Consider the following 20,636-nt stretch of genomic DNA (forward strand, 5'->3'; position numbering starts at 1 on the left):
AAATAAGCAGAGTAGATGCATGGATGAGAAATTTGAAGCTGAAGCATAATTCTAGTTTTTGCAGAAGTCATATAATCATCTAGAATTTAACTATAACAACTCTGTGTCAGATCAACTCCAACGTGCTCAGTTTTCATGAGAACAAAATTACTTTGACTATATTATCAATGTACCATGTTTTTCTTTCTTTCACAGCCTTTACTCCTAGTGAAAGTGTCATTTCCCAACTACCCAAAAGAAGCTTACATCTTTCAGGCTGAAGCCTCTCAACAGTTGTTGCCTTTTTATTTTTATTTTATTTTTCGTCTTCTTTTAAATTAAATGACTGTGTTCCTCCTACCACTTGGAGGGTATCTTAAATCTCAATCTATAACAATGGAAGGACAAGAGGGACTTGCTTAAGACCCACTTGATCGCTTCACCTTCCTCTTCTTCTTACTCCAAACTGAGTTTGTTCTTTGCTCTCCAATCTCCTTGTGACTTGAGCCTTAAGCATATTGAAAAATTCTTAATAAATTCAGCTACTAAATCTTGATAAATCCTCTCCACATCCAACAACCCTTCATCCTCAAGCACGCAAGTGGAGGAATGGGACGGCATTCTTGCTGTCTCAAGCAGAAGCTGAGGAAAGGCTTGTGGTCTCCTGAAGAGGATGAGAAGCTCTACAACCACATCATCAGATATGGAATTGGCTGCTGGAGCACTGTGCCTAAATTAGCAGGTATGCATTCTTCAACTCTTACTCTCTTTTTTTCTTTCCTTCTTCAATCTGAACATTAAACTCATTCGATTTTTCGTGCAGGGCTGCAGCGGTGTGGCAAAAGTTGCAGGCTCAGGTGGATCAACTACCTCCGGCCGGATCTTAAAAGAGGCAACTTCTCACAGCAAGAAGAGGACTTGATCATAAGCCTGCATGAAATTATGGGAAACAGGTTAAGGAGTTGCTGCAATGCAGCTAACTAATTCATTCTAGTGCCGAGCTTTCTTTCTCATGCTGAATTCAGATGCAGGTGGTCACAAATTGCATTGCAGTTGCCAGGGCGAACTGATAATGAGATCAAGAATTTCTGGAACTCAAGCCTGAAGAAGAAGCTCCGGCAGAGGGGAATCGACCCGAGTACCCACAAGCCCCTGAGTGAGGTAGAAGCAAAAGGGGAGGCTACCAGAGCTCTTTACTCCAATGCCAACAAAGGTGATGCTGCCGTTGAGCAGTTGCCATTTATGCCGGGCTTCGATCCCTTCCCGTTGCTCGAATTCCATACTTGTTTGGACTCCCTCGACAATGTTAATGCCAATATCTACACTCAATTCCAGCAAAACATGGTTGAACCAATAGGGCAGAGTGAGTGCTTGGCCAATCCAGGGTTATGTAGCTATAGCAGGAACATCTTAGATGGTTCAGATAATTTCGGCTATGGAGAAAGCTCAAGTAACAGCAGCAACAACTGGAACTGCAACATCAACCTATCAGATGAAGCCCTGAATTGGGCATCTGAGAGCAAGGTTAATGAGGTGGAAGCTCCTGAACACAAGTTCAACCCTTGGCAAGAAGCTTGCTTCAATGTGTCTCGAGGATCAGTGGCCAGTACTGAATTCAATCTTGATTTGTTCTAGAGTTCCTGTTTTTATTCAGATTGGAAAAAGGAAAACACTCTGGTTTTTTAGGCTTGTGGATGGCTTGTGTCTAATCACAATTTTCTTTTGCTTTGTTGTTGCTCTACGATATGAATGCAACTGATGACTAATAAGATTGTTAATTGCTCATCAATTCCATAAAAAGATAACATTTTTTATTTTCATTTTCAATTGATCTTCACAGAGTAGAAAGGTTTGAACTTTGAAGCCATCGTTTCCCACTACAAAACGGCCTGTTTGTTGCTATACTGTAGTTATTCGGCACGTCTGCATGCATGGAGCTAACCTAATTTGGACCTCGTGCATGGCTGTGAAACTGAAAGTGTAAATCTTTAAGCTCACTGAAATTTGTCCTTTGTGGAACCATTACTGAAACTGCATGCATGATCAATTAACAGTGGCACAATAGATCAGACCAAACTGAATCGATTAAACAGTGGCAAAGGATCATAGATCAATCTTATTGATTTCTACAGCTACAATTCACTCAACAAAGATCAAACAACGACGACAACAAGAACAAAATAGAAAACTCACCGACGCAAACGAGGAACACAAACAAATTACCACCACGAACGATGCAATTGACGCAACCATATATCCGTTTCAACTGCTGATGATTAATTAATCTTCCTGCAATTGTATCTGATCTCCCCCTTGCTCCCTGTCAGCGGCGTGATGTTCCCCATCTTCACGATCGACTTCACGAACTGCGCGAAGAATGCTCCGGCGTCGGCCGCGTACAGCTCCACCAGCCGCCTCGTCTCCGGGCTTCCGGTGAACAGGATCTCGTCGGAGCTGAGCAGCCCCTTCCCCACCAACAAGTTCTTGAAGTAGAAGTTGTCGAACCGGGCGGGGCTCACGAAGTCCGTCGGGAAGAGGTTCTGGTCGCCGCCGGAGCGCGGGCACCCGGCACGCAGCCGGGCGGCGTAACCTCCATCGAGGGTGAAGTCCGGCAGCCCGTTGCCGGTCTGGTTGTACAGCCTCTGCCTGAAGCTGGTGCACCGCGAGAACCCAATCGTGTGACTACCTAAAAAAACACGACAAAAACGATTAATAATGCGATAAAATTATTTAAAAATCGAATTTTGGATACCTAAGAGGGTGACAAGGTCGACAATGTCGAGCCCCTGGAGCTTGAACTTGGTGATGATGGTGGGAAGAGTATTGTTGGGAGCTGGAATATTGCGGTTGGAACCCTGAATGCTTGCTCCCAGTGAGTCCCTCCGACCAAGGGGAACCTCCCAGAACGGTCCCCCAGCCTCCACAATCATATCAATCCACGAAAATTAGTAATTAAACATCGTGAAATCTCCGAATGCATTCATTATATTGTTGCAGTTTGCATGAGTACAGGATGTACCAAGACGGTAGAGTCCCTGGCGGCGAGGGCTAAAATGTCAGCGCAGGAGACAGTACGAGGGCATTCCTTCTCCAGCGCCGACTTGATCTCGTCGATCACCTCGAACCCCCGTATGGAGTTCCGGTTGGGGATGGATCCCTTCTCGCTCACGATGCCCTGGCTGCTATCCAGCAGAATCGACGCGTCGCATCCCTGCAAAATTATAACAGCGCAGTTGATTATGTGGAGCATGCGTGACGAGGGGGGATTGGGATTGGGGAATGAGCATATGGACCTTGACGAAGCAGTCGTGGAAGTGGAGGCGAAGCAAAGAAGCAGCCATCCGCGCTTCCTTCGCGACGGCTTTCGCGACGATGGATTGGACGATCTGGTGAGCTTTGGGGCAGGAGTGGTCGTAGAACTGGGGATACAGGAACGGAGCGCCGTGAGGGAAGGCGAGGCAAAGCGGGGACAGAGCGAGGGGGAGGAGCAACAGGAGGAAGTTGATTGAATAAACAGCCATGTCTTGCTCGAGTGTCTTGGGCGTCGATGGAGAGGAACAGACTTGCTTGGGGTACTTATAGAGCGACGATGGCAGCGTGGTGAGGTGAGGGCAGTAAGCAGGGTTTACAGTTTAAAATTTGAGTCCCAATCTAAAGTGTAAAGAAAGGATAGAAACAGTTGTCAAGCACATTGCAGAGAATGTCAATGATTGGAACAGCTCTCCGGCACATTGCCGACCTCCAAAAACACACACATCCATCAGATAATTGCCTCAGAAATTGGAGTATGCAGGGGTATTGGGAGCAGATGAACTCATACCAACCTCATTGACCAAATCACCTTTTGGCGTGCTGCTCCAGATGTCTCATGCGTTTGACTCTAGTCTTATCTTCTCATTTTGGAGTGACAAATTCACTAACTCGCATAATGAGTTTCAATGGAGTAAACATAAGGTCGTAAACAATGATGATGAATTTGGCATCATTGATCATCATTCAGCACGCAGACCTTTTCATAACATATTGTTTTCGTGAAATGGATGTGTTGATTGATGCATAGTAGACTAGGAGTAGTTGGAGTGGATATGAACACAAACCTGCTTCTTCTTGCTGTGGCTCGACTAGGAATTGGCCACATACAAGGATTGCTGCTTCTTTTTCACTTGTGTTCATTTGTTTGGTTCTTTGACCAAACATTCTGCATGAGTCATCTGCGATGACTCATGCTGCCAGACAATGGTATATGTTATCAGAGTGTTAGAAGTCAACTGCTAGGTCATTGAATATTTGGATGACACAGTGAGGCCGAAGAATGATGAGAGCTACATGACAAGGAGGGAATGAACCACTCTCGAGCAGATTGCGACCAAATATTTTGTACCAGTTTTGATTGGACAAAAGCTGCCTTGCCATGTGACATTAGTGGCCATTGGTGCGCGTGATGATGGAGGAAAGCTTCTTTCTTTTCTTTTCTTTTATTCTTTTCACTTCTTTTTCTTTATTTCTTTGGTGATTTGTTTTTTTGCACGTGATTTCCTTTCCAAAATCGCTTTATTTATATTTATTATTATACTAAACAAATAAAGTGGAGAGTGAAAGGCTATAAACATGATACTAGTTGGGCCTATTTGCTTTAGCCCGGCCCATCTTATGTCTAATGCTACTTCGCCACTTCGTCCCTTTCGCTTTCTCCTAACCGCTCCGCCTCGGCCTCCGCCGTCGTTCGTGCCACGCTCCAATAGCGCGCTCGCGATGCTCTCCCCTTCTTCCTCCATGTCCATCGGCGCACCACGTCGCCGAGGGTTGGCAGATCCTTTCCGTTGTCTGGCGTGGCTTCATCTTCGATCTTCCTCAAGTACCGTCGCTGCGGCTTACTCTATTAAGTCATCAAGGTATTGCGAAATTGTTACACGACATTGGAACTCCTTCGTTAATATTTGCGATTGGGAAATAACCATCAATGATCGAGTCCACTTTCTCAATGATTCTCGTTCGTGACTAATGCATCTGTAGTCATTCAAAGAAAAATGAGAATTATATCTCGCAGTGTTCATTAATTCGAAAAGGAAAATTGATGCCTGAATACAATCTGCCTAGGAAGAAGTGAATTCTCACCGGTAAATTACTCCTGAGCATGGTGCATTCAATTTGACTTGCATATTCGATCCTTGCGATTTGAAGATAAGAGCATCACTTGATAAGTTGGTGGTTTTTCTCTCTAATCATATCCATTTTTGTTGCAGCAAAACTAAATACAAACAGAGTTCCAATCTAGAACAGACCATGCAAATCTTAGCTATATACGGAAAATAACTCTGATAAAACTATGTCTACCCAATTTTCTCCCTTATAAAAAGTTTGGAAGCTCCAAAGCTGCCCATAAATAAAATTGTTTTTTTAATCTTTCCTCTATTCAGAAAACATTTTCAAGAATTGCTGGTTATGCTTTTTCATTGCCTTTAGTATGCTGTCTGAAATTTCTTTACATGCTTTCTGATCTTATTTTAAAAAGCACGACAGAGGATTTCATCATACCAGCACCCTCAGATGGAGGTAGATTCTTTCTATCTTACGTAATACCAGTTTACCCACTTTTTTTGTCTTTTATTTTAAAGCTATTGTTTCAGCTAAGAGTGGTCAAGAAGAACAATTAAAAAAAGATCATAAGACACTTCATCTAATGGTTGAAATGGTCCATAGGAAGGTAACACCTTTTCCAATATTTGCTTACCTTGTGGACATGCATCAGCTTATCTCATCTTTTACTATTACTTGTTTTAGAAAAGGTACAAATATGTAGAGCGGTAAATGAGCTAAACGTTCATGAAAAAGTTTAGTGTTCGGTTTAGTAAGAGCTTATTTATGTTCGTTCAATATACACAAGATCAATTAAATAAACAAGCTTGAACAACTCCTTAAACTAAACAAATAAGCTTGAACACATATGTATTCAGCTCGTTAATGTTCGTGAACAACGTTCGTGAAAATGTTAAGCATGTTCATTAATAAAAAAAACTCTTGTTAATATGCTAAATAAATAAAAAAATAAAATAAAATAAATAAAAAGTTTGAATTATCAAGCTCAATAACCAATCAAATAAGTAAAAGTTTCAAACAATCAAACAAGCTTGAATTGAGAGCTCAATAATATCTAAACGAACCAAACTCAAGCCAAATTTCAAACAAGTTCAAGCTCATAAAAAATAAACTAAGCTAAGCTTCAAACAAGCTCAAGCTCATAAAAAAATAAATTAAGTCAAGCTCGAATAATCATTTCAAAGACTTGGTTCATTTGAAACTTGGCTTGACTTAGCTCGGTTACCTTATCAAATAAATTTGAACACCCTAAAGCTCAGCTCGGTTCGGCTTGTTTACAGCCCTACAAATCAAAGATGGTTAAACATAGGTGCATGATGACAGATGTAATGCTTCTCAGTTAGAATATATTGTAGCATATAAAAGCAGGCAGGTTTTGAAACGTTTGTTTGATGCATAGCATACTGATGAAAGTATGATGAAAATTATCAAAAAGATTTCCATGAGCGACAACGCAAAATAGAATGCATATCATCATTTCTTGAACTGAAATAATGCATCCTTGGTGCTTGCATTCTCATGCCTACTTGGAGTAGAATACAAACTGAGGGATGTCTAATTTAATTGTAATTCTGTCACGGTCTTCCTAGTAAGATACAATTTAACGCTTGTATAACAGGGAAATAGGATTGTAAGAAACTTTATTTACTCTATTTGGTTGACTACTATATTTGCAGTTAAAGGGTGATGTCTGCAGTTGGCCAGATAGGAGGTACACGTAAAGAATGATCTAATATGAGGTACATGCGTAAAGAATGATCTAACATGAGGTACATGTGTTGAATTCAATAGCAGAAATCTTTTTTTTTCACTAGTCATTCTCAAATCGTTGGTTTTATATATTTCACAGCATAGCTTGCCTTAACTTCATGCAATAACAAACAGGAGAAAATGATTGTATGGTAGAAGACAATGGAGTGATTGTATTTTGTGTGATTTCAATAAGCTAACCATTCATTTTGTTCCTTTGTTGGAAAACATTTAGGGGTGCCAAAGAAATTGGATTCAGATTGTCATATTTTACCATTTAAACAACGTTGATCTTTTTTTTGCTACTGATAAGTTTTAGTACAGGGAACTAAATTAGAGTCAATTATTGAGCCTTGAACAAAAAAAATGTGGTCCTATGCATGCAGATGTGGGTATACTATTAGACACTGTTAAGGCGTGCATTATTCTAACAAGCTGGCTTGCATATCTGAATCTAGTATAGTAAATGCATGAAACAATAAATGTATGATATATATTTTCAATAATAACAATAAAGAAATGAGAACTCTTAGTAAAAATGAATAAATTTGAAAATCTTGTAATAATTTCAGATATTTTTGGACTTAGTTTTCAACAGGGAGATATCAATGAAAGTATGACTAAAAGGAGAATATTATAATATTGTGATATGCCCTGTCTATGGTTTGAAGTATTGGGCGATAATCTGAATATTAACATCTGAATATCCTTACTTAGAGATCAATAAAGGGATAAAATTATTAGAGTTGTCCCTAAAAAGTTGAGACCTGCTCAATGAAGAGATAACCCTAAATAGTCGAGACTAACACATCTTGATCATGATGATGTTCATTTGCCAGTGCTGGCCAACAAGATCCAAATTGAAATTTAAAAAGAAGAAAAAAAACGTAAAAGGCAATCAGCAGCAATCATACAACTAGCTATATTTAAGATAACTTATTGATTGAGATGCCTATTCTCTTTCTTACATCCGTTCATTGCAGTAAAACAGTGATTAAGTTCATCCTAAATATTCTGTCAATTATATAAAAAGAGATAAATAACTAAACTTATACCCGATATGCCATACTTTCATCATCAACCTAACTATTCTAGTTTTTTTAATGAACTCAAAACAAATCACATAGTGTTGCTTTGTAAACGCACAAATATGCATGCATGTATAAGTAATAATACTTCTTAGACAAGTCTGCACCTGTGACCAAAATAACTCCATAGGAATCTCACAGAATACAATTCTGATCTACATACACATGTCACTTTTTTTCTGCTACCTCTAGAAACTGAAATATTTTGATCACTTGTGACATACAAGCTACAAAAGAAGTAGAAGACGACCCACGGAAATATTTAGTAGTGAGTTAATAGCTAGGCCCCCTTTTACAACATCAGTGGCTGCTTATCTGTCAGTAATACAGCATGTCTGCTGAAGCCGTGATGGGATGGTTCATGCACAAGTTCCAAGGGTTGGTAATGCTATCATTCATCCAAGGGCCATCATGTCGGAGGCCACTGGATTCATTCAAACAGTGAAGGATCTCGTTAAGATACTGCAGCCTGTTGCTGAGTTCCATCATCTGGGTCCTTAGGACAGAGTTCTCAGCCTCCATTACGAAGTACTGCTCTGTGGTGAGGGTTAAGTAGGCCAAGGATTGGCCGTTCTCCTTCCTCAGCTGGTTCACTTGTTCTGTCAGACCATCCAGATGTTTCTGCTTACGCATCCTTGATCGTCTTGCGGACTCACGGTTCGATATCATTCTTTTCCGCTTCTTCTGGTCCATCAGTGCCTGTAGATCCTCTTCAGAGCCCGAGTTTTGCAGCAGACTGGAACCATATGAAGAAACATAGGGAGAATCCATGGAAGCTTTGGTACTCTTGCAGTAAAATGATTTATTTAACAATTATCTACAGAAGTTTAATGCTAGTGCTTCAGGAAAGAGTAGATCCTGGTAGCTGAATTATAGATCTAGCCAAGGTAGGTATTTGGATGAAATTAACAGACAATGTATTTAAAAAGGACTAGAACGCCCGGGATTTCAGATCTCAGAACAAGTTCATGAAAATACATAGAACCAGTAGAGGAAAACAACAGAGAAGGATTGAACAAGATGAGTCCTGCGTCGAATACTGGAATCTATCATACAACCAGAGAGTAGGATCTCACTTATAATAGGCAACATAGATTATAAAGATGAGAAGAAGACGCTGCATGTGAAAGAAAATAAATAGGTTCTGTGCCCAAAGATCAGAATTTGAAACCAAGAGTTCAAGGATATCTCAGCGAGGTGGCAGTTTTGCACCAAAGATTCAACAAAGGTCAAGAACTGGATAATGCTTCTTGACCTTGAAACACTTTTTTCAGAGGAAATTTGGCAGAATTTCCCCTGCATATGACTCCGTATAGAATCAAAAAACTTGTTAGAACAGATCGTTTGAAGGAGTATTCATCACTACAACAAGAGCAGCAGCAAGCACAATATTTAGCTGCTGGATTCTGATTGTTTAATCAGAGCCCAAGAACACTGCAGGAGGAATTCTAGAAATGCAAAGAAAAAAAAAAAGACAGCACAACTTTCAGTAAGCTAAGCAAGGCAGAAGAACAGAGGAGGAAAGGGAATTGTAGCCTTTGCGAGAGGTGGAATTTATAGAACAATTTCCACCCAAGCAAGTGGACACCAACATGGTAATTCTGATCAAAAGAGATGGCGTGAAAAAGAAAGGCAGCGTGAACCATGGAATCTTTTGTTTGTGGTAGTTGAGAAGAGGGATTCAAGGGCAAAGATGGGATTGCAAACCACCGCCCAGTTGACTGATGCACGCCACTAACCAATCTCTAATCTCTAATCTCTAATCTCTAATCTCACCCTCACCCTGACTTTTTTACTTGGAATTTTTATTTTTATTTTTAAAAAGCATCATCTTATTGAGGTTGTTATGAAAAGCATGAACCAGAAAACTAGGCCTTGCAATTAATTAATAGATTCGTCATTTGTTTAAACTCTTGGTAACTGAAAACTGATTCTGCCAAGAACAAATTTTCTTTTAATCTACGTTGCGATTGATTATTTTCCGCTTGATTTTAGATCTTTAGCAGAATAATTTTGAGAAGCAAAGACTGAAGCCTTCCAATTTGCCTAAGTAAGCATCTAGAGAACTCCAGGGACTGTTGCTAGAGAAATCGAGTCCTTGGGCATGCATTTACCGTGCTTTTAGGTCCATTTGTGATCTGTGGTTCTCCTTTCGTGCAGTAATTATCAAAGACAAGTTGATATGACAAATAAGACACGGATTTGTACAGTGGAAATGTGAAATTTCCATAACTTAGTCTACTCTAAACGCATTTGTTAATTTAATTTTTCATTGTAGCAATTAATACATCTTGGACTTTTGTATGAATTCTTACAAGTCTAATTCAATAAGGTCAAGCTCAGGTCTAAGGTCCATGTAATGTTAAAGGAGTTGTGAATTCTTAAGCAATTTGGACAAAGAAACTAAATACTTGTCTCTATAGGGACAAAGCTTTCCCTGTCTCTATGGGGTTGTTAATTTCCAGTAACACCCTCGCTGTCATATGTTGCAGGTTAAAGAGAAAAAGTATTTAACGAATGGCCGTGATTGCTTTCCCGACCAGTGGCACTTTAGCAACATGGAAAGCAGATGGCAGCAGCAGAAAGGTATATTCTCTCCGCTAAAAAAAAAATGTTTATAACACGTTTCAAGACTAGGTTGCGTTCCATTTCAGACCTCAGCTTTAATTTATTCCCTGATACATTTCCTTTAACTCACTTTTGCGTGATGCTGTTGATATCATAAATGATGTGGTGACCATTGCAACATACTGTGCTTGGCTAATATTAAATGAATTTTTTAACCTCCTGAACTACTCTAAACCTTGGTTTCTTTACCCTGGAATTTCTGAATGACTATTGCCTTAATACTTAGAGGAGTTCAAGTTCTAAGGGCAGAAAATGACCTTAAGTTATTAATATTGTAGCAGAAGAAAACTTGTATTTGATGTCTTTGATGGTATTATACAAATAACGTGTTAGAATGAATGTCTTCCTCGCAAAGCCATTGGACAGAGCTTCAACTTTTCTTTCAATAGGTATCGAATTCCAAATTTACTGGGAAAGAAAAGCAGTTGAAAAGTGAATGCATAAAGATTAATTTGCTGGTTCTCTTCACACGAACAGTATTTAGGACATTTCAACCACTTGCACCTGCGCCAGTCTTGATGTGATCTTTAAGTGCCCTTCGACACCCTTCCACTACAAGCCTCAGAGATAATAATACATGAGATCTCACTTGTGAGGCTTTCTTTCTAAACAGGAAGGTTTTTTAGGTTACCTGTCCGTTTAAGTTAATTTGTTCATTCATTATAGTTTAAAAGGAAAGGAAGGAGGTGAAAGACACGGCCAAATGCATAGAAAAAAAAGTAAGATGTCGACTAATCCAATTTGAGTTTGCGTTAGGATACATCTATTTAGCTAAACTGAGACACCCAAAAGAAAGATTTGTTGATAGAAGAAAATATTAGGAAGTATTTGTAGATGTATGTTTTTCTGGTCTGACTTCTAGATTTAGGAAAAGTTAACTATGATGGAAGGAGACCACAACCAAAGGGCAATCATTCCAAGTTCTTGCATTTACCTTTCTAAAATAATTATTCTATTTATTGATGTCTAACATGAGAAAAGGATACAAACATACGATTGAACACAAGACTAGAAACAACCATTCCATTTATTTATTCTATTCCTTCTGCATTTCATTTCATTGTATCAAACACACACTTCTATCTCGTAGGTATTCCTGGAATTAAAGATTTTTGTAGAGTTATTTCATGAGACAACCATCTTAGTTTTAGAAGGAGAAAATTCACAAGCACAATGATGCAACAATTTGTTTTTGATCAGGTTAAGCATGCATGTAGAATGATTGCAGCTAAGCAAACTCTGGCCTCTGTTCCTCTCAAGGGAATTTATTTCTATATGTTTTTTTGATCTTCCTTTCTCATCTTCCTTCAACTGGAAAGCAGATGCACCACCACCATGAAGGCATAATCTAGCTTTTGGCTATATCTTTTGACCTCATATCCCACTATAATTTCTCCCTTGCCAAATTTCTTTTAAGAGCATGCACTTATCAAAAAGTTTCACAGTTACTTGTTTAACTTTCATTCTTTTCAGAAGCTATGCGCCACCATCGCCACCTCTGTCCCACTTCAGATAGTGACCATCATGTGCCCACACAGACGAAGGGCTATGGATCACTGGCAAGCGCACTTGTACACTTATGGCCACCTTGGCAATTGGCCATGCTTCAGTGTCTAATGTCTTGAGGAGCCCTAAAGGGTATGGCGCTCCTTTCACCTTTTCTAAAGGAGAAATGGAACAAAATCTTCGCGGCTAAGTTTCGAGCAGAGCTAGGTAGCAATAGCACATCGTGGATTGTAAGATTCACCCGTGCACATGTGGTGCCGCGTCTCGAGTGGGTCCTTGTAGTCGTAGGTATGACTTGGCACCAATGATTGCGGCGTGACAGTCTGCTAATCGATTATGTTATAAGAGAATCACATATGAGAATTTTTCAAGTTGAATATTGTTAGAATTCTTGTTATATCGATTGAAAGTATATGATAAAAGTGCAAAGATTGATTTAACTTTAGCTCAATGAAAAGCTAAAGACCTTTTCTTATGGGTCCTTTTCTGCAAACGGTCATAGGCCAAACTCGGGCATCCCACATGATCAGCTCTACGGTCATATGTAAAGAGGTAAATTAAGAAATTGAGTAAACTATCATATAAGAAGGTATTTTTATTGACTTCGTTAGGAATCAACTTTACCTTCTCTTATGGGTCATTTTTACACTTTCTACAAAGTTTTTGAGCCCTCGCTCTATTATATTAGGAGGGAATAAATTAGGAAATTGAAATTAGTCATCACATGAGAGGATAATTCCTCAATTCTATAAATTTATCATGTGCTAACCAACTCGACTATATCCTGGGACCTCCTCTTATGGGTCATGTTGGCAAAAGGCGACTGTGCTCGTCCCAACACTCTCGACTATTAGTTCTTGGAATAGTGACTGACGCATGAGGGAGACATTTACCTCGGCTATGTTGAGATTCGAACTCCATACCTCAAGTTGGTAGCATCTCATATGCTAACCACTAGATCGTTCCGAGGGGACTCCTAATCTTATTTGTTATGATAAACTTACTTAGTCTCATTGACTAGACTTGCGGTGACTGGCCCGGTCTTACGAAATTTTTCCACCGGCCATTAGGGCAAATCGGGAAGCACTCGCGGCGGCGGTCAAGAAGCTCAGCATTCTTTAGTTGCACGTCTCATTTGGAGGAAATTTTTTACAAATTCGTCATAACTAAGGATTAAATCATGGGTACCTAGGTGGTAATTTGGATGTCTTTTTTTTTTAATCTTATTTGTCATTGTGGCAAAAGGCGAATACGCTCGCCTTCATCACCCCCGCCAACCCGTCTCAAGGTCAACACGGAGAAGGTAAATTACGGGCGGCTACTAACTTTTGGAATAATGACTAGCATATAAAGGATATATTTACCAATCTTATTTGTCATGAAGCTACAAGACGAGGATCAATAGAAAAAAAAAATTGAGAGGTAAGCAAACCATTGAAATGCTATGCCGTTAAGAATGAAATAGTAAATTATTATAATAATAATAAGTTTTTATTTCACTATGATCGACTATATTATATTAATGTGTGTTTAAAAATTAGTAGAGGAGCGATCTTATGGTGTTGTGGTGTTTTAGCCTTCTTTTGTTTGTTAGTCGGTTATAATAATTAAAAAATAATAAAGTTAAATACCAATTGACATGTGTAATTGAATACATCTTTTAGGTGCACAAGTACACTTCACCGCGTGAACAATTTGATGATTAGGGATGAATATTAGAAGTTAATTTTTAAATATGTACAAGTTGTGATTTAGATTTATGCAATTCAAGGGGATTCCGTTTCCTTAGGATTAAAAAATTATGAAAAATTATGACCGCATAGGGTCCATTGTTAGTGAAACCATTTAATTTCTGTATATTTTCTAATATTTGACCATGGTACATCTGATCTATTAGAATGGACAATTAATGAATTATATTGGATGCTCTTCCTTTTAAACAACCGACACGATATCAATTATTTGTGGTCAACAGAGTGAATGATTAGGTGCTCCTATCAGCCAAACAATCGACCGCATAAATACGTCGGTGAGCAAAGGATAGATCGAGAAATTAGAGTTGGGGTGGATTATAACTCAGGACAGTTCTTGCCCTAATTTAAAGTGTTAAATATGGATTAATTTTTATGTCATTTTAATCTTGCTATATGATAATAAAGGCCGTCTCAAGGTTCCATGAGACCTTAGGTAAAAAAAAAAAACATTTAGATCTTTAATAATTTTTTTTTAAAAAAAATTCCCATCCTTTTTCATTCGGATTTGGGATGGATAACGGTGGGTTTAAAATTTTTTTTAAAATAAAATATTAATTTAAAATAAATTTTTATGGAAAATTTAATTTTCTAATGTTTTGAGATGTAAAATTATTAATTAAATTTTTATATTCAAGTTTTGATAAATTTTTTTTCAATTGATAAAATTATTAGATTATTTAATTTTTTTTGAGACATTGTTGAATGTAAATAATGTTGGATCGTAGATTCGATAGAAGAGAGGGTGAATATCGATTAAAAAGAATTCTCGAGTAAGCAGTGGAATAAGAAATGTGAAAAAAATAACACAAGTAATTTTACTTGGTTCGGAGCCTGTGTCGACTCCTACTCCAAGGTCCGCACGCAAGGGTGCTTTCGATGGACAATTCACTAACGATTCAAAATAATTGTTTACAACTTAAAGTACACGAAAACTAATGAAAAAAATAATACTGACAAGAAAAAGAAGAATGAAAAGAGCAGAGCGTTATTAGACTGTCTTTGTAGCGTCGCAGGTGTTGGGATCTTTCGTACTTGGCTAGAGAGGGGGGGTGTGAATAGCCGACCCCAAATTCGCTTTCTTTCTACAAATCGAGTTAGCACAGCGGAAAATACAAAGAAACGAAAGAGAAGAAAACCAAACCTTAACACAAGGATGTAACGAGGTTCGGAGATTAGGGCTCCTACTCCTCGGCGTGTCCGTAAGGTGGACGAGTCCAGTCAATCCGTCGGTGGATGAGCCCCCGGAAAACCGGCTAATAGATACTCCTTGTGGGTGGAGAAACCTCGCCACAATAACTCGCAACAGCAAGATAGAATACAAGGAATACAAGAAGTAAATACAATGAATGTAACAATACAAGCTTGCCTTCTTGTCGTCGACTGAAGTCCTGGAAGCAACAACTTCACGGACGAATGCCAACAAGCAGCTCAGCCGAAAGAAGCTCACGCGGGGCTTCGGAAGTGAGCTCAACAAAGCTCAGTCGAAGCTCAAACTTCAGCAGCAGAACAAAAGTTCTAAGAAGGAAAAAGAAAGAGAGATATCTCACAGAAGATGCCCTCGTCTTCTTATACCTGCGAAGAAGAAACAGCGAAGAAACTAGCCGTTGCGTCACAACGGCTAGAACCCTGATCGGTCTGTGGCCGAGAATATTCTGATCGGTCTGGTGACCGATCAGTAACACATCAGTAGCATACTGTGTGTTAACTGATCGGTCTGGTGACCGATCAGGAGACGATCAGAAGCCGAACAGGAGTGAGGCGCAAGAGGGGCTGATCGGTCCCCGGACCGATCAGGAGGTTCCCTGATCGGTCCATGGACCGATCAGGGCCGGACCAGAACCGAAGGTTATCGCTACTGATGTGTTACTGATCGGTCACCGGATCGATCAGAATATTCGAGGTATCACCGGATCGATCTAGTTCATGGTTTTCGCCCAAACCAAGTCCAAACCAACATCCGGTCAATCTTGACTTGTTGGTACTTCATTCCTAGCATCTGGTCACTCCCTTGACTTGCTAGAATTCTCCGCCAAGTGTCCGGTCAATCCCTTTGACCTACTTGGACTTTCCTCAACACGGATGTCCGATCATCCCGATCTATCTGGATTTTCCTTGCCTCGCTTCACTCACCCGGACTTTCACCTGGCCTCACCAGGATTTCCACACCGCCTAACATCCCAATTAGGACTTTTCACCCTGGCTTCACTCACCAGGGACTTTCACACTCACCAGGATTTCCACACCGCCTAACATCCCGTTAGGACTTTTCCAGCTTCACTTGAACTTTCCAACCGCCTAACGTCCAGTTAGGACTTTCCCACCGCCTGGCTTCACTCACGGGACTTTCCACACCGCCTAACATCCCGTTAGGACTTTCCCAGTCAGGCTCACTCACCAGGACTTTCCACACCGCCTAACATCCAGTTAGGACTTTCCCTCGTGCCAAGCTCCCTGCTTGGACTTTCCGCGTGCTACCCGCTTGGACTTTTCCCGTGCCAAGTCTCCGTACTTGGACTTTTCGCGTGCCAAGCTCCTGCTTGGACTTTTCCAATCACGGTCAACCAGGTCAACTTTGACCTAAGGTTGCACCTACAATCTCCCAAACACCTATTCTTGTCAAACATCAAGAATACAACTCTCTTCTCGTCAAACATCGTCAAATATCAAAACACAACTCGAGTCAGGTCAACTCGAGTCAGGTCAACCAGGTCAATCTTGACCTAAGATTGCACCAACAATCTCCCCCTTTTTGATGTTTGACAAAATCCAAAATCAAGTTAGGTTAACCCGATAACCTAACTTAGGTTTTCCAATGTTCTTCCTTGAACATTCTTCCAAAACCTACACTCTCCCCCTTGGGACATCTCTCCCCCTTTTTGACACACATCAAAAAGAGGGAATCAAGGTCAAGAGTTTCTTCCTAATGAAAGTCCCATACCTTTCATTGAAACCCTTAATTTCCCCCTTGAAACTAAACTCAACACTCAATTTAGTGATAATCCCATATCACTAATCCTCGAAAGTCTTAAGGAGTAAAAACTCCCCCTAAAAGTCAACTCCCCCTTGACAATTAGGTAAAACTCCCCCTAAAGGTCAACTCCCCCTTGACCATTGCACCAACAATGTCTTGGAGAGTTTCAAACCTTTAGAAACCCGAAACTCACTCCCAAAAACTGAAATTTCAGACACCTGCTGAAAATCAGCACGCACTGATCGGTCCTCGGACCGATCGAAGCCCCATGGATCGGTCCCCAGACCGGACCGATCACCGAAGCGATGGATCGTCACCGATCGGTCACCGGACCGATCAGGCCTTCTGGATCGGTCCGGTGACCGATCCGACCTCTGAATTTTCTGATTTTCTCCTGAGGAGTTGAAACTCACAGAAAATTACAGAAAATTCCAAAAATTACGAAACTTTGAGGATACATTCCTCATATCATACACTATCAAGGAAAAATAGTTTTCTATGAAAATAGTTTCCATTTTTCAATCTTGATACAAAGTTCAAAAACTTTGAAATAGCTCAAGTTTAACTCAACTTTGTATCACAATGTTCAATGATGAATGCTATCACTAGGAAAGCTTCATCAAGGTTTTTCAAATCAATTTTAAAATGCTTTTAAACCCTTTAATTTGGGACCATAATCTTAGGGCTAAATGTACATGACTTGTACACAAGCTTTCCCTATGATCCCCCATTTAGAATTAGGCTCATCTAGGTACAAGAACCATGCACCTTGATCCTAACTCATCATCCTAATATCTCACACACATCTAAGGTGTATCAAACACATTCAAGTCAATTTTGATGTGAGATATGTGTTTAGGTTAGCTTAATCTAAGTTCTCATGCATTTTTCTAAAACAACAACTTGATCTCCATATCAAATTGTGTTGTTTATCCTTAGATCAATTTCATTGATTATAAATGCAAGAAATGATGACATGGCATAAAATGATATCATACATAATAACATGTGCCAATGTCATGATGTCATGGCATAAAGTATGAAACTTTAACTAAGACATGACATATAACTAACCTAAGCATTATCATGACATTTTAAATGATCATAAAATAAATATGATGTCATGACATGGCATATGACAAACAATACATGGCAAATAGCATATAAAGGTATAGAAAATACCTAATTCTAGTCTTAGTTGTAATTTTTGATAATTTTGATCATTTTGCCATAAATTCTATATTCCTAAGTGTAATGGACCTAAAATCAAATACAAAAGATTTTTAGATCACTATGTGCCAATTAGATTGACTCTAGAAAACTCCTTAATTGAGATTGGCACATCCTAATCACCTTAGGAATAATTTTTCATTTCATTTTCAAGGCTTGATTACACCTTGAAAATTCCTCAAATGCCACCTTTTGCTATGAATAGATTAACTATCTATCCAAATAAGGTTGGCACACTCTAATCCATCTAGCGTGATGAAATCACGCTCCTAGGAACCCAATACCTATTTGAGCTCATTGGGTTCACTAAATATTCACTAGGGATGACTTCCCTAGCAACCCTCCTAATGACCCTCCTAGGCTTTAAAGCCTTGGTCATTTGGGACTCATCAAGATCAACTCTAGGGGTGACTCCCCTTGTGACCTTGGTGATGGTCTTCCTAGCCCTAGATTTTGTTCCATAATCGAATGGAACATTATGATAAGTGGGCTTGACCACTTGGGACTTAGGTTTGTGACCCAAACCTTTCTTGTCCTTGGATATTGGTTTTTGACCCTTAAACCCTAGAGATGACTTCTCCAAGTTCTTAAGAGTCTTTTCCAAAGTATCAAGTCTTAACCTCAAGACTTGATTCTCCTTCTCTAATACCTCAAACTTTAATTTATCATTTTTCTTTGAGGTATTCCTAGGCATATGTCTAGATGATTTGGGATTTCTACCTAGGTTATCCTTAACCTTAGATGAGTTGATCCTAGGGTTGGCTTTCCTAGTGTTATCCTTATCTAGGCTCACATGTTTGGCACCTAAGCATGTGTATCGATTTTTATAATTATCATGCTTATCATTATTGTCAATTGCAATCAAACTACTAGCATGCATCTTACTAGTATTGCAATAATGAGCCTTAAAGGTTACCTTAGGGTTTGCCTTAGCTCCCCCTATCGATGTGCTCGTCTTCTTGTCCTTGTGAGGTTGCCTCCCCCTCGGACATTGACTCCCCTTCGCTTGCATTGGAAGCACACCACGTGCTCCTTGCCCTTGCGTGTTGGGACTCCGACTTCCTTGACCTTTGGCGCCGGTGGAGTCTTCCTAACCCTCCTTGGACACTTACTCTTGTAATGTCCATACTCCCTACACTCAAAGCACATTATACGTAATTTACAAGAAATTAAATTGCTTGAGTTACCTAGGGTTGAGGATGGTTGAACGCTCTCTCCTTCATCCCTTCCGGAGGTAGAAGCTTCTTCTTCTTGCTCCAAACTTGAAGAAGAACTCTCCTCCTCTTCATCCTTAGATGTTGAGTGACCCTCAACCTCTAAATCCATGCCTCCATGATGTGAGCGACTTGACTCACTTGACTTCTCTTCATGGCTTGAAGTGGAGTTCTCCTCATGGAACTTAGCCAAGTTGTTCCACAACTCCTTGGCATTGTTGTATCCACCTATCCTACACAAAACATCATTAGGTAAAGAAAATTCAAAAATTTTCAATACCTCATCGTTGACGGTTGATTGGTGGACTTGCTCCTTTGTCCACTTCTTTTTCTCCAAAAGTTCTCCTTCTTTATCCAATGGAGGAGTAAAACCTAATTGAACACAACTCCAATTCTCAAGGTTAGTCATAAGAAAATATCTCATTCTTACCTTCCAAAACGCGAAGTCGTCGCGATCGTAGAAGGGTGGAATCGTGATGTCTTCTCCGAGTTGATCCATCTCTAGCTTGTGCTCCCTCGGATGTTAATCCGGCGAAGAGCGACCTCGCTCTGATACCACTTGTTGGGATCTTTCGTACTTGGCTAGAGAGGGGGGGTGTGAATAGCCGACCCCAAATTCGCTTTCTTTCTACAAATCGAGTTAGCACAGCGGAAAATACAAAGAAACGAAAGAGAAGAAAACCAAACCTTAACACAAGGATGTAACGAGGTTCGGAGATTAGGGCTCCTACTCCTCGGCGTGTCCGTAAGGTGGACGAGTCCAGTCAATCCGTCGGTGGATGAGCCCCCGGAAAACCGGCTAATAGATACTCCTTGTGGGTGGAGAAACCTCGCCACAATAACTCGCAATAGCAAGATAGAATACAAGGAATACAAGAAGTAAATACAATGAATGTAACAATACAAGCTTGCCTTCTTGTCGTCGACTGAAGTCCTGGAAGCAACAACTTCACGGACGAATGCCAACAAGCAGCTCAGCCGAAAGAAGCTCACGCGGGGCTTCGGAAGTGAGCTCAACAAAGCTCAGTCGAAGCTCAAACTTCAGCAGCAGAACAGAAGTTCTAAGAAGGAAAAAGGAAGAGATATCTCACGAAGATGATGCCTTATACTGCGAAGAAGACAATGAAGAAACTAGCCGTTGCGTCACAACGGCTAGGCTAGGCGTGGACCGATCAGGTCCAACCTGATCGGTCCACCCAGCAGGAGGTTCCCCGATCGGTCCATGGACCGATCGAATCTCCGATCGGTCCACGCATCGATCAGGAACTCTGATCGATGCCGGGACCGATCGGGCTTTGATCGGTCCCCGGCCGATCAGCCCCTCTGCGCCTCGCTCTTGTTCGGCCGATCGACTCGATCGGTCACCGGACCGATCGTTATCACTGATGAGCTCGATGTGTTCCGATCGGTCACCGACCGA

General features: G+C 40.2%; 4 protein-coding genes and 1 long non-coding RNA gene across 11 annotated transcripts; 2 read left to right on the forward strand and 3 right to left on the reverse strand.

The window, feature by feature from the left end:
* The first annotated feature begins 360 nt into the window (after positions 1 to 360).
* LOC122053214 (myb-related protein Hv33-like) lies at positions 361 to 1,741 on the forward strand. Of its 2 annotated transcripts, none has more exons than XM_042615155.1 (3): positions 361 to 721; positions 803 to 932; positions 1,005 to 1,741. In XM_042615155.1, the coding sequence occupies exons 1-3, from the start codon at positions 589 to 591 to the stop codon at positions 1,612 to 1,614; spliced, it is 873 nt and encodes a 290-aa protein (XP_042471089.1). In that variant the 5' UTR covers positions 361 to 588; the 3' UTR covers positions 1,615 to 1,741. The 2 variants fall into 2 exon arrangements, with proteins under 2 accessions (XP_042471089.1, XP_042471090.1); XM_042615156.1 differs by having other exon boundaries at positions 362 to 721; positions 1,011 to 1,741.
* Positions 1,742 to 2,064: 323 nt separating this feature from the next.
* Positions 2,065 to 3,864, reverse strand: LOC122053213 (peroxidase 72-like). The gene is made up of 4 exons (XM_042615154.1): positions 3,273 to 3,864; positions 2,999 to 3,190; positions 2,732 to 2,897; positions 2,065 to 2,665 (listed from the first exon to the last, which is right to left on the reverse strand). Exons 1-4 carry the CDS (start codon positions 3,498 to 3,500, stop codon positions 2,256 to 2,258), a joined length of 996 nt encoding a protein of 331 aa, XP_042471088.1. The 5' UTR covers positions 3,501 to 3,864; the 3' UTR covers positions 2,065 to 2,255.
* Positions 3,865 to 4,511: 647 nt separating this feature from the next.
* LOC122053218 lies at positions 4,512 to 5,235 on the reverse strand. Its single transcript, XR_006132176.1, has 2 exons — positions 5,095 to 5,235; positions 4,512 to 4,986 (listed from the first exon to the last, which is right to left on the reverse strand). It is a non-coding gene; the product is annotated as an uncharacterized LOC122053218 (long non-coding RNA).
* LOC122053216 lies at positions 4,596 to 12,464 on the forward strand. 6 transcript variants are annotated; one of them, XM_042615159.1, is made up of 5 exons: positions 4,596 to 4,871; positions 5,468 to 5,532; positions 5,607 to 5,683; positions 6,753 to 6,845; positions 9,920 to 10,397. In XM_042615159.1, the coding sequence occupies exons 1-4, from the start codon at positions 4,630 to 4,632 to the stop codon at positions 6,795 to 6,797; spliced, it is 429 nt and encodes a 142-aa protein (XP_042471093.1). In that variant the 5' UTR covers positions 4,596 to 4,629; the 3' UTR covers positions 6,798 to 6,845; positions 9,920 to 10,397. The 6 variants fall into 6 exon arrangements, 3 of the variants coding, with proteins under 3 accessions (XP_042471093.1, XP_042471092.1, XP_042471091.1); XM_042615158.1 differs by lacking the exon at positions 9,920 to 10,397 and having other exon boundaries at positions 6,753 to 7,341; XR_006132174.1 differs by lacking the exons at positions 4,596 to 4,871; positions 5,468 to 5,532; positions 9,920 to 10,397 and adding exons at positions 10,406 to 10,499; positions 12,015 to 12,464 and having other exon boundaries at positions 5,561 to 5,683.
* On the reverse strand, positions 8,024 to 9,528 carry LOC122053217 (bZIP transcription factor 44-like). Its single transcript, XM_042615161.1, has one exon. It carries the CDS (start codon positions 8,682 to 8,684, stop codon positions 8,232 to 8,234), a length of 453 nt encoding a protein of 150 aa, XP_042471095.1. The 5' UTR covers positions 8,685 to 9,528; the 3' UTR covers positions 8,024 to 8,231.
* Positions 12,465 to 20,636: the final 8,172 nt, after the last annotated feature.

The sequence above is a fragment of the Zingiber officinale genome, chromosome 3A (genome assembly GCF_018446385.1).
Source record: "Zingiber officinale cultivar Zhangliang chromosome 3A, Zo_v1.1, whole genome shotgun sequence".
NCBI classification, from domain to species: Eukaryota; Viridiplantae; Streptophyta; class Magnoliopsida; order Zingiberales; family Zingiberaceae; genus Zingiber; species Zingiber officinale.